Below are 14,051 nucleotides of genomic sequence, written 5' to 3' on the forward strand. Positions count from 1 at the left end.
ACAAATGAGGTGAATTTGTTTTGGTGACGGAAGCTTCCACAAGCAGAATGATATTGACAAGACACAGATAAGAATAAGTAAATGGGGAATAGCAATCTACACAAAAGGAAAAAAATAATACTGCATATAGAAAATACACATTGTATTTGTATGTACAGGTGTACATAAATGTCAATAATTGCGTGGTAAATGTATGAAAAGTGCTGTTACACGTTTATTGTCAAGTGTTCATGAGGTAGATTGCATGAAGGAAGAATCGGTCCTCTGTCTGGCCGTTCTGGCGTTCAATGCTCTGAAGCACCGACCAGACAGCAACAGTTCAGAGAGGTGTGAGGGGTGTGAGGGGTCCAGAATGATTTTGCCAGCCCTTTTGCTCACTCTGGATGAGTGCAGGTCTTGGAGACTCGGGGGTTGTACCAGTGATTCACTCAGCAATCCAAACTAGCCACTAGTGATGATCGATTTTTGAACGAATCGTTCTTTTGAGCTGGTTCACAATAAATCAAACTGAATTGAACTTTAGTTCTGGGTTGATGACGCAGGACACACAGCCGAAGTAGCACGTCCAACTCAACAAGAACCGAATGAGCCGCTTTAACCAACTGTCGAAGTTAATTGAGGATTCTGACGAGTGAGTTGCGTTGTGTGTGTATCACTGAGGACTTACGGATATGTAAAGTTTCTTTATACCAACAAAACATAGGCTACTGAAGATATGCTTATGAACACTTTTATTTAAAAAAAATGGATTTTTATACAAATATGCAAAAACCTGAATTTTAGCATGGTTTATTCTGCATGCAGATCCTATTTTAAGTTATTTACGTAAAATCAAGGAGTTTATAAGACAGGTTTCTTCTTTCTTTTATACTTTAGACATGTAGAACATATCCAGGTTTGTGCTGTTGTGTGTGTGCTGTAGATGTAAAACTTTTAGGAATCTCATCTAAGTTGTAGGTTATTCAATACTGGTCAGTCGTATCTGACAAAGTATCTGTGAATTAAACTGAGCACTGACACCATTAACTTAAGTGAATGAAACGCAGTAATCAGCTATGTGCATTCACACAAATAACTTTTTATTTGAATGTTTCAGTATGTGTTGACACAAATGACTTTATTTGAATGCTTCATTGTTACAACACAACACTGAATGCAGGAGCGTTGCATGAGCAGCAGTGAAACGGGATTTCGGCACCGAGTTAAGAGGCCATTCAGGTCCAATTTCCAACCCTCAGCTTGAATGATGAGCGTGCGACCTGGATATAAAAAGGGCGCTTTGAAACCATGACAATATCCTTTCGTCTGAAGGGACTGTTTGGCAGGCAGACCCTGAGGCATGGCCTCGTTCCCTGTTCTCACGGAACCAAAGTTACATTTGTAACCTGAGATGTTCCCTTTCATCATCGATGCTATGGGGAACGAAATACCCACGCCGCCATGCTAAAGGGAGTGCATGCCCAATGGCAGTGACAACTGTCAGAACCAGCAATTCAATGAACGCTAGAACCACTCATCCTCAGGTCACACAGGGCTGTCAGTGACAGCACTCCCTACGGTCATAGCCCAAGCTATATGATACCACAGAAAACCTCCATAAACATAGTTTAGTGAAAGGTCTACCTGGGCCTGCTCAAGGGCCTAGGACCACAACTTCAACTTCTTAGAAGGGGTCCCTTCTAGGGAATGTGGCTAGGGAACCCGAGGGAACCCCAGCCAGTCACTATTCAGGGGAATGTACCACCTGAAATGCCACCAGGCAGGCCTGACATGGTTTCACTACATAAGACACTACAGACTGGTCACTTCCTGTCTGTCTGAAGACAGAGCCTCTGGATACTTGCCTTTAGGAAGGCATCCAGCCCGAGGAACTGCGGAGCAGGCAGTGAACCACTCGGCCCGGATCTCAGGATATCCTGGAGAGTATGACTCAGCATAGTGCTTTACAACCCTTGCCAGCGAGGGGAGTTTCTCTACTCGATCCACGGATCTACCCAGTGTTTGTGTTTCAAAAACACTGAGGAGGCCTGTGAGGGCCTAAGGACTGATCTAACTGGGAGGCCTCATGAGAGGCCTACGACCGACTGACCAGACTCAGGAGACCACTTACTCACATTGACCCTCAGTGAGGGGAGCATAAGATCTACCTGGTAGGCAACCAGGCTGTAGCAGGATAAAGAGGTTCCAGGAGGGAACACGTAGCAGAGAATAAAAACTTGAGCCGAGCCAGGGCGCAAGCTCACCTTCGATAGCTGCCTGATAAGGACTGCTAAACTGAAAGTAAGCGGCCACTAGCTTACAAAACCCAGCATCACCGTGAAACTACTCCCAGGGAGACGTGGAGAGGCCTACTACTTGCCAACCACAGTATGTGGGAGCTCACCTTCAGAGAGGCCTGGTGAAGCCAACTATCTGATAACCACAATATGTGAGAGTTCACCTACAGAGAGGCCTAGAGAGGCCTACTACCTGTTACCAGATAACCACCTTAAGTGGAAACTGAAAGTCATTTGGAACTCAACTCCAGGGAGGCCTGGTGAGGCCTACTACCTGACAACCACAGTATGTGGCAGCTCAACTTCAGGGAGGCCTAGTGAGGCCTACTACCTGATAAACACAGTGCAGGAAAGCTTACTTTCAGGGAGGCCTGGAGAGGCCTACTACCTGAAAACCATAGCTGATAGTGAGCCAGACTGGCAGTCCAGTTGACTGTCTTTGGGGCTTTGCCTTCAGGGAGGCCTTATGAGGCCTACTACCTGACAGTTCAAATAGCGTAAATTCAACTTCAGGGAGGCCTGTGGGGCCTGCCACCTAGTAACCACAGTATGTGGGATTAAACCCTCAGGGAGGCCTAGTAAAGCCTACTACCTGACCACCACAAAATGTGGGAGCCCACCTTCAGGGAGGCCTGAAGAGGTCTACTACCTGAAACAGTCTAATCAGCTGGATGTAACTGCTGCTGAGGATTTGCCTAACAGGGAGGCCTGGTCGAGCTTACTAGCTGATAGCGAGTCTATTCTGCTACTTTAACGAACACTGCTGGAACCATACTATTAAAAAACTTTTCCTATAGTTTTGTCCTAGTGTATGTTCCACAATGTTGTGACCCACCTCCGAGGAGGCCTGTTAATGCCTACTAATCGGCAGTGGGCCTTCTGCCCGAACTACCAGGGCCAACCACCGAAGGTGAGCTGGCCTAGGAGCCCTATTGGGGGCTATTCGGTCAAGGAGGCCTGCTGGGGCCTACTAACCAACCGTGCAGCCTTTGCGGCAGAAAGCTGTTGCTACAGCATCCTGGTACCTAATCACATTGCCAGAGGCAGCGTACTCAGCAAATAGCAATACCCTTATAGCAGGGGAGTACAACATACGCCATTCTGCCTAGTGGAGGCCCCATTAGGGGCCTATCTACTAAATGCATAGCCATCAGCCCATGGCAATGCTCTGGTTTCAAAGGGAGCGGGGTTCAAAAACCGGAATCAAATGTAGTATAGAACTCCCTGCTCAACCAGAGCCATCGTGGTGTGAAGTAGATAAATACAGAGGTGAGAATGGACTACTCAAAACTACCCTGAGTTAGCGGGGGAGTAACAACCATATGCCCCTGCAATGTTAGACAGGGAACGGGCCTGCAAGTGGCTCCAAGGGTTACAGGGATTTGTCCTGCGCCCAGCATAGGGGAGCGGGGGGGCTAAATTGCAAGCCAACCCACTTCAACCCATCGGTCGAGCGATTAGCTCAACGGGATGAGTGGAGCCAGCTCTAGAGGCCCAAACATCTCTGTTTGGCAGGGTCTGACATACTGTCATTTCGCAGAGCGAAAGATGTCCTAACCCTGCCAGACTGATCCTACCTCAGCTACCACCCTGCATTACTCTATCACCCCTGAATGCAGAGAAAGGGAGGATTTAACAGCTCCCATTTAAGGAAGGAGGCTGAAATCTAGGGGAGGAAGCCTAACACATAATGAATTCGGCAGCTATACTTAGCAACACACCTCCAACATCCCTAGCATAGCCTAGGCCAGCTACAGAGGCGGGTAGAAAAGGCCCTCCAGGGAGATCAAACCCTACTACCCCAGAGCGTTGCAGCGCTTGTGCTGAATGACCTCCCTTAAGTCCCTCTTTTTGCGGGAGGCTCGCCTCCTCTGTGTCCTACTCCTCCATGGAGGGGGGGCACGAGAGGCGACACTAGACCTCTGGTCCTGCCTACGGTCCTCAGACCAAGACGGACCAGGTCCTCCCACCTGCCTGGGCTGGGGCCCGGATCTCAACGGTATACAGGTCTTAAATGCACCTGAGTGCGCCTTCGCCTCCCTAAACTTTCCAACCACCGCCTCAACGGAGGTGCCAAAAAGTTTAGCAGGCGAAACTGGTGAATCAAGGAGAAGGGATTTTTCTTTCTCCCCGATATCGGCCAAGTTGAGCCACAGATGCCTCTCTGTGGCCACCATCGCCGCCATCGATCGGCCGATCGCAGCAGCAGTCTGTTTAGTGGCCCGGAGGGACAAATCTGTGGCCCGGCGCAACTCAGCGACCGCCTCAGGGGACAGCCCTGCCGAGATCCTGAAGCAGGTCAGCTTGGTAGGCTTGGAGCACTGCCATGGTATGAAGGGCAGCACCAGCCTGGCCTACTGCCGTGTACGCTCTGCCATTCAAGCGAGCCGTGGTGTTAAGGGGCTTGGATGGCAGAGTCGGAGCTTTTAGTGTCTATACCCGCCCAGAAACGAGATAGTTCGCAAACGTCTCATCAACGGGCGGCATCGACACATAACCGTACTCACCGATCCCCTCAACATCAGCGAAGTTACCCCGCTGATGTAGATGAAAGTGAAAGAAAAAGTGAAAGTGAAGTGACATTCAGCCAAGTATGGTGACCCATACTCAGAATTTGTGCTCTGCATTTAACCCATCCAAAATGCACACACACAGAGCAGTGAACACACACACACACACACACTGTGAGCACACACCCGGAGCAGTGGGCAGCCATTTATGCTGCGGCGCCCGGGGAGCAGTTGGGGGTTCGATGCCTTGCTCAAGGGCACCTAAGTCGTGGTATTGAAGGTGGAGAGAGAACTGTACATGCACTCCCCCCACCCACAATTCCGTCCGGCCCGAGACTAGAACCCACAACACTTCGATTGGGAGTCCAACCCTCTAACCATTAGGCCACAACTTCCCCACCATACGGGCAGAGTACGGTTTCTTCCATGGCCTCTCGATCTCTGAATGGAGATCAGGAAGGAATGGAAGGCTCTGCTGAGCTGGTGGTCTATGTTCAGGGAGAAACCGATCATCCAAACGACCGCGAACGATCTCTCCCTGAGCGCGCCGCCATGGCAACTGAAGTTTGTCAGTGGCGCACTCCATAACTTTCACCAACTCTACGTACATGGGGCAGGATGGCTGACGAGGTTGAGGATCTAAATCATCCTCCTCAGCCATCTCTTGCCCGGCCCGTAGAGCACTCGCTGCAGTATTAGTAGGAGAGAAGTCTCCGTCATCCACCTGCAGCTCACTCTCGTCAGCCGATGACACGTCCGAGAGGTTAACATCCCTCTCGAGACTGTCAGTGAGTCCATCTGGGAGCCCCATGAAGCACGTCGCCGCTCTGCCTCGGCACGAGCGGGACCCGGTCCGTGAGGACCAGATGCTGAACTCTCTTCCCTCGAGAAGAGAGCCCGACGAGAGCAGAGTGTTCTCATAGGAAAACGCTCACAATTTGCACAGGACGCTCCCTAAAGAGCATCCTGTGCGTGCTCTTCAACCAAACAGTACACACACATCTCGTGAGTGTCAACCGGCGACAAATATCTTGGGCACGGGTCAGCACATTTCACAAAACTTTTAGGACTTGCCTTAGATGTGCATTTCATTTTCGCTGTAAGCGACATATAACACTGTGTTTTCCCAGTGATTTATACACACTTGACATCAAGTAAAGCGTAAAAGCAGAGCTCTTTCTTGAAGTCCACAAAATCATCCTTGAGATTCTGAAGGCATTGATCTGAAAACCAAGGTGAGTTTTAGGCACAGTGAGTTTAAATTCCACTGAGAAAACAACGTGTGCCGTACATGAGTGAAGACAATTCACTTCTGCTGCTTATTAACTTTCAACTTCTTGGCAATGCTGAGAAGTCGTCATCTTCTTTTCATCATGTTCTCCATGGGAAATGCAGATAGTAAACAAGACATTCCTTTGTATGTATTCCTCAAATCTTTCCATTGAGGTCCAATGCAGTGCATAGTTTAGCTCCAACCCTGATTCATGAGTTCACGCTTGCATATAATTAGCTTAGGTATGGTATGCATATTTGGCGTGCTGTCCGGGGAAGGGCTCCAAGCTCGGGAGTGGCCTGAACCTATTTGAGTATCCCTGATATAAACCATCATACTATTTTAAAAGCTTGTTCTGCAATATATTTGGCAATTTGTAGCTTTATGGACAGTATCATTTATTAAATATCGCAATATATTTAAAATTGCAATAATATTGTATCATGACACAAGTATCATGATAATATCATATCGTTAGGCCTCTGTTGATTCCCACCCCTAGAGGATATGCATGATAGAAAAATTTGTCTAGGAATTAATGTAATAAGTCATTTCCAATGGCAGTACATGTCTGTTTGAGAGAATTAAGTACTGCATACAGTACAGACCAAAAGTTTTGACACACCTTCTCATTCAAAGATTTTTCTTTATTTTAATGACTATGAAAATTGTAGATTCACACTGAAGACATCAAAACTATGAATTAACACATGTGGAAGTATATATGGAATTATATACATAACAAAAAAAGTGTGAAACAACTGAAAATATGTCATATTGTAGGTTCTTCAAAGTAGCCACCTTTTGCTTTGATTACTGCTTTGCACACTCTTGGCATTCTCTTGATGAGCTTCAAGAGGTAGTCACCTGAAATGGTCTTCCAACAGTCTTGAAGGAGTTCCCCGAGAGATGATTAGCACTTGTTGGCCCTTTTGCCTTTTGTCTGCGGTCCAGCTCACCCCTAAACCATCTGGATTGGGTTCAGGTCCGGTGACTGTGGAGGCCAGGTCATCTGGCGCAGCACCCCATCACTCTCCTTCTTGGTCAAATAGCCCTTGATGCCTTCAGTGTGACTCTACAATTCTCATAGTCATGAAAATAAAGAAAACTCTTTGAATGAGAAGGTGTGTCCAAACTTTTGGTCTGTACTGTACTTTTAGGTCATAAAATTTACCTCATGGTAACCAGGGGTCTGGGGTCATTCACAGACATCCTGGCATCCAGTAAGTTTATTGGGTGAGGGGTCGGTGATTTATTTGTTAATCTAATGAATAATTGATTTGTTAAATCAAATGAAAAATGGTGTGTCTGATTGGTCCAGACGCTACACCAGTAAGGGTCCAGTGATGTCCTTCAGGTGGTCCAGTACCAGTTGTTCAAATGACTTCATGACCACAGACATTAAAGCCACAGTTCTGTAGTCATTTAGTTCTGTAATTTTGCAGGTTTTAATGGATCCGTGGAGAGAAGGTCAGAATGGGAGTGGGGTGTGAGACCTTTATTTTTTTTTATTTTTTTTTATTTTTTTTAAACCTGCAATAAAGCAAGAAACAAATCATCTGCTAGTTACTGGGGGATGGTGTCTTGTAGTTGGTGTTGTCTTTAAGACCTTTCAACACTGATGCAGGATTGTTGGCAGAAAAAAAAAATCTTTACAGAATAGTTTTTCCTTGCCACTCTGATCAAATTTGTCTATCCCATTCCTGTAAGCATCTTTAGACTAATGAAGCTGTCTGAGTTTTGCAGTGAACCACGGTTGGTCATTGTTGTAAGGAGTGCACATATCCTCACAAAAAAACTGATATATGTTGTTACAGTCTCTGTGAGCAAGAGGAACAGTCCTTATTACAGGTTTAGCTCATTTCAGTTTCTGCCTGTATGTCGGTATAAGATGAACCAAACAGTGATCAGAGAGTCCCAAAGCTGCTCGTGGGACAGAGTGATGTGCATCTTTTATTGTGGTGTAACAGTGATCCAGTATATGACTGTTTTGGATGGGACATGAAAGGTGCTGTCTGTATTTTGGAGATTTGCTTAAAGGCACTGAGAACGATTGAAACAGTGTTCGGGTGTTGTTGTTCTGTGTCTGTGATCTGATCGGCTAGTTGTTGTTGTTGTAAAGTCGAGCTCACGTGCACTTGTGGAAGAATGGAAACACAAGAATGAACGAGGAAAACTATTGCAGTGAGTAGAAAGGCTTACAGTTGATGAAAATCACTCCTAGATTTGCACAACCCATCTTTAACATTGTTACATCTGTACACCACCTTCCGTTAATGTAGAAGCATGTCCCGCTGCCTCAAGATTTCCTCGCTGATTTTGCATCGCGATCCTCTCTGAACAGCTGGAAGCTGAAAAAATGACTTCATTCAGCCAGGTTGCAGGTTGACAAAGAGTTTTCACAGTGCATTTCAATTAAGTTATCAACACACCTGTCAACTGCTCCTACAGGGAGCCCACTTAAAGGGAGGGGGACAGCCCAACCCATACATGCAGACAAACATAGGGAGCAGGGAACCCTACTTCAATATCCACATACTTAGTGAGGGACATCTCACTCCACTCAAGCTAAAGAATGGCTAATCAAAGGAAACGGTCCTCATACAGCTACCAACTTCGATGTTTCAGGTGGACCATCATAAAAAAAAAAAACACTGGAGGCAACCAGACCTGCGAAACCGCTAAGAAGAAAGCAAGGAACAAAAAAATTCCCATCAGGTCACTTCCATGTTCCACCTACAAACCATGCGAATGGTCCGTCTAGCATCTCAGCAACAGTGGGACTGGAACCACGGATAGTAGGCTGTCAATTTCATAGCAACTGCATAATACAGCAAGCATTCAGCTTCCACGAGAGCCGAATGTGCTCTGTACCAACGCTAGAACCCCTCGAGAATCAAGGGGGAACAGAATCCACTGCCACGAATGCATTGTTATGAGCCTGTCCAGCTCCCATGAAAAGTGCATTTGCTCCATTGACACTTATTCACAAAGAAATAATTGTAATGAGGGTATTCAACTCCTTCAAGATGCTTCTCGATCAACATACAAACACACACTACATATGATTCGCGTGAATCCGCAGGTATCCAGGTTTTTTTCTCGAAAAACTAAATGCGCACGCTCCTCACACATGCACAAACCACATGAATCATGCATGTCCTCAGGAGATCTGAAACGATTTGCAGACTGGTTTCAAAACGTACACAAACTGCTCCTGAAGACAAACATGATGGTCCCATGCATTACAGATGCCCCTTAGCCGGTCTCACGCAAGCAGAGCAAAGGCAGCACAGAAGCTATATGTATAAAGCTGAACTGCGGCTTGTGTACTGAAAATACAGAAGAGGATTGTTTTTTGAGTGACATTTTTCAGGTATCCTCTGACAACTGTCTCTCATGTGCTTTGAATATGATCTTGGCAGTACTGTGCTGTGATGTGGCCATGTTTTCCTCTGTACCACACCAACATGTATATAACATGCTGTATTCTATAGTGTAGTTTGCAAGATAAAACTATTCTTAACATTCCTCAGAAGTGTTTGTGTCTCCCTTCCATGAACCCTTTATGATCCAGCACTGATGAAATCCCTCACAATTAAAAACCGAGTTAGGTTTGATTCCACACAGCAGAAATGAGCAGAGATCAGACTCACTGGGGACTCTGTTGATGGCTTTGAGCGGCCGCAGGACTCTGACCGTCCGGATGGCCGTCAGGTTGACGTTCTGCAGGTCCAGTGAATACTCCACCACCCTGAACACACACACACACACACAAACGTTATAAACACACAGTTCATCTGTAGTCTAATGCGGCACAGGTGGTGTTTTATACATTTGTTCTTCAGCACTGTTTGTTCTGAAGCTCCTCAGACAAACACTCAACTGCTCTGATGATCTTTGACAGCTGATTATACGCTCAACATATTAATATACATGCAGACACGCACGTGTCAGAGATCTCTAAATGTCACAGTGTCTGGTCTGTGTATCCCTGGGTGTCCACTAGTGGTCTCATTTCCCCATATAGTCACCCCACTGCAGGTATTACTTTTCCCACAAGCCTTTGTCTGGATTCATCACTGTTAATTACACACCTGTTAATTGCACTCAGCTGTTCCCACTTTCATCGTTTTCACCTGCCCATATATACCCTGTCTGTTTCTATCATTTTCATGGAGTCCTTGGTTTATGTCACCCTGGTTTTTCATGTTCCCTAGTGTTTTTCGTGTTTCTTGTTTTTAACGGCTCCCCATCAGATATTGACCATTTGCCTGATTTGATTATGATTTTTAGATTCCTCTAATAAAACACTGCACTTGGATCTTTCTGTTTGTGTGTGCGATTCATGACAGATTATTATAATTTTTTTATGTTTCTGAAAGAAGTGCCTTCTGCTCGCAAAAGCAGCATTTATTTGATCAAAAATACAGAAAATAAAATTTTATATTGTGAAATAATATTATGAAATAAAGTAATTGTTTTCTGTGTGAATCTGTGTTAAAGTGTAATGTATTTCTGTGATGCTCCGCTGTATTTCCAGCATCATTCCTCCAGTCTTCAGTGTCACATGATCTTCAGAAATCAGAATAATATGATGATTTATTGCTCAAGAAACATGAAGATTATTATCAATGTTGAAAAACACTTGTGCTGCACAATATTTTTGTGGAAACTGTGATGTATTTTATTTTTCAGGATTCACAGATGAACAGAAAGTTCAAAAGAACAGCATAGAAATAAAAATCTTTTCTAACATTATAAATGTCTTTACTGTCACTTTGAGCAATTTAATGCAGCCTTGATGAATAGCACTATTCATTTATTTATTGTATTTTATATTAAATGTTACAATTATATTATTATAGCACAGCCTTATGGAGTTTGTCAGTGTTAACAGCATCATTCATTCTGAATGGAGAAGCTCCTGAATCACTGCTGATCTGAACTGAGAGCACTAACACAGATCATGCTTCATCAGCTCAGCACATCAGGAATCAAATTGGGTTTGTTTGAGAGTTGAACTGAAGAGTGTAACGGTTGCTGCATGAAAGCTGTGTGTGTGTGTGATCTCACCCGGCCATCACGATGAAGAAGTCCAGTCTGTTCCAGGTGTCTCCCAGATAACTGCACCGGCCGAAGATCCCCAGCGCCACCATCTTCACCACCATCTCCAGCGCGAAGAAGATGTAGATGAAGGCATCGAAGGCCTGACAGACAGAGAGAAATCAGCTGTGCAATTAAATCAGTTGACATCAACCGACTAACAATCAGATAATTAACATGAAGCGCTGATGATGAGTCTCTAGATGACGCTGATGATCTGGAATCATCTGAGTGTGCGTTTGAATATTAGATGTGGAGCACAAGCTAACGGGTTTGTTAATGTGTGAAGGATTCATTAACAGGCTTCAGTCTTAAGCCCGAAGTATGTGAATGTTTGAAACGCTGATGAATCCGGTTCCTCAGACTGACCTGCAGGATCTGGCAGCGTTCGGAGGAGCAGTCGATGTTCTCGCAGGGCTGGTACATCCCCAGCGTCACACAGTTCAGCAGGATCACCATCATACTCACTCGCTCGAACCATGTGAGCCAGTTAAGGAGAACGATGCAGTGATTGTGTGATTACAGCACGGACGAACAGAAGACATCACCACAGCCAATAAACCAACACATCCATAATGAACCAACAGAGAGAGAGAAACTGAACCAGTCTGAACCACGGACATATGTAAACACCATCAATTCATGATCTATTATGACATGAATGCATTACATGACTAGTGTGCACAAGATTAATACATTTTAATTAATCAAGGATGCATTTAATTGATCAAAGGTGACAGTAAAGACATTTATAATGGACCAGATATTTCTATTTCAAATAAAAGTTATTCTTTTGAACTTTCAAATTCATCTGTGAATGAGTGTGAGTGTGAGTGGATACTGAATTCATTGCTGGAGCTCAGCAGCATCAGCTCATATGCTGGAAAAGAGCAGCGTGAACATTCTTCTGAACGACTCCTTTAATGTCTCACAGAAGAGAGGAGTGAGTCATACAGAAACCACATCAGGGGGAGAAAATTATGACTTTCTTCAAAACTAATGTTTATAATATAATACCCAAATGTTCAAACAAATGTGAATGTGAGGCACAGGTGGGCAGTGGAGCTGCTCTGTTACCATAGTAACACCTCCTCAGGTGAAGCGCTCCCTCATTCATCCAGCAGCAGCCGGTCAAACACACACAACTCATTCACAATGAGGAGTCATTTCTCTTAAGGCGAGCTGCTGGAGGTGAGCAGGGTATCAGATCTCACCACACTTCAGCAGCTGATTCATCACCACTAGAGTTTTGCATCACAAGCTTTCTGAAAAGTTATGTTTAAGTATGCAAATGAGGCATTATATAATGAAATATGCACTCATTTGCATACATTTCCAAAACAGGAATCTGAACATTAGGTAAAGTTGTGCTCAAAGTTCTTTGTTGACATACTGTTTTTTTCCAGAGGGTATTCTGGATTTCTCGTTTTATCACTTCATAAATCAGACAGAAAACAAATACATTTTCACCATGTTTTTATAAATAAACTTTCACTACTGCATATGTAAATGGAAATATGGGCATATGTACAAAACCTCTCAGTAAAAGCATAATACAGGGAGGCATAAACCTGTAAAGTTTAACTCTTTACAGATATGGATTTGAATTGAAATCTACACATGCAAACAGATAAAAAATAATACAAATAAAAAATGTAAATGTGTATTTTAGATGCTTTTTCCCACTTGTCTGAAAGAAAGACTTGGGAATGAAGAAGCAATGACTTTAATGCTTCTGTGCAGTAGATGCTATAAGAATTCATCATGCTGCTTCAATAAACTATAGTTAAAGTTGATATGGTCAGTATGGTGATTTTATTTTATTATTATTATTATTATTATTATTATTTATAATTGATAAGACTTAAGTATAATTGACTAGTTCCATTAGCTGCACATGACAAATAATGCTTTGAGTCTCCATCTGTGAATCTGAAAGTGTTTCTCAGGATTCCCAGCAGACCTTCACAAGCTCACTTACACTAATGCTGAACCATAAACAGATGATCGCGAGGACACGCACACACACACACACACACACACAGAAGCACATTAAACAGAACGAGTGCGGGTCTCATTATGAGCGTCTGAAACCTTCATCAGTGCTTCTGTCCCGTCATGAGAGTGAATCCAGCTCTGGTGTCACTCGACACTGATCTGAGGTCAGTAGAGAGGATTCAGGCTTTATTTATACAGCGGCTCCAGCAGAAGCACACGAGTGCTGACTGAAATCAGAACAATAATGAAGGCCTTTCCCAGAATCCTCACTGAGCCGGAGTGGAAAATAGAGCATTTGAGGAAGATCCGGAGACACACTGCAGTTATAGATCACGGCAGAATATCAAACACACACACACACACACACATTCTCTCTCTCTCTCTCTCACACACACACAGACACACACACACTCACACACATTCTCTCGCTCTCTATCTCCCTCTCTCTCTCACACACACACACACACACACACAGCAGTGACTCAACTTAAATGTTTGTGTGTGTGTGAGAGAGAGTCTGTGTGTGTGTGTGTGTGTGTGTGTGTGAGAGACATTTGAATATACCGTGATAAACATATTATTCATGAGATCGTGCGATGCATTATAAGGTGTATTACAAGGCATAATGAAAGCATTAAATTACATTTATAATGCATTAGATATATAACGGCTCTAAGTGTTATTAAAGGTATGCTCAAAGTAGAAAGAAGTTGCTGCTAAATGCTCTTTAAATGCAAAAAGAACTGCTCTTTATGGAGAAGAGGAAACTAGATTCTTGGTTTGTGTTTATTCATTTAGTGAGTATTTTTGTTCAAAAAGACGAGGAACGAGTGAAACGAGTGTGTTAGACTCATCTGCTTGTGTTTGTTTAAGTGAGTTCTGGCTGCT

At 44.2% G+C, this 14,051-nt stretch overlaps 1 protein-coding gene across 1 annotated transcript in view; it reads right to left on the reverse strand.

Moving 5' to 3' along the window:
• Window positions 1–11,641, reverse strand: part of LOC113089654 (voltage-dependent T-type calcium channel subunit alpha-1I-like) — a 155,743-nt gene extending 144,102 nt beyond the window's left edge. The window contains exons 1-3 of the mRNA XM_026256097.1: window positions 11,535–11,641; window positions 11,136–11,269; window positions 9,716–9,813 (exon numbers count right to left, since the gene is read on the reverse strand). Of these exons, the coding sequence (XP_026111882.1) occupies window positions 9,716–9,813; window positions 11,136–11,269; window positions 11,535–11,627 (325 nt within the window). The 5' untranslated portion in view covers window positions 11,628–11,641. The remainder of the gene's footprint in view (window positions 1–9,715; window positions 9,814–11,135; window positions 11,270–11,534) is intronic.
• Window positions 11,642–14,051: the final 2,410 nt, after the last annotated feature.

The sequence above is a fragment of the Carassius auratus genome, chromosome 6, assembly GCF_003368295.1.
Source record: "Carassius auratus strain Wakin chromosome 6, ASM336829v1, whole genome shotgun sequence".
NCBI lineage: Eukaryota > Metazoa > Chordata > Actinopteri > Cypriniformes > Cyprinidae > Carassius > Carassius auratus.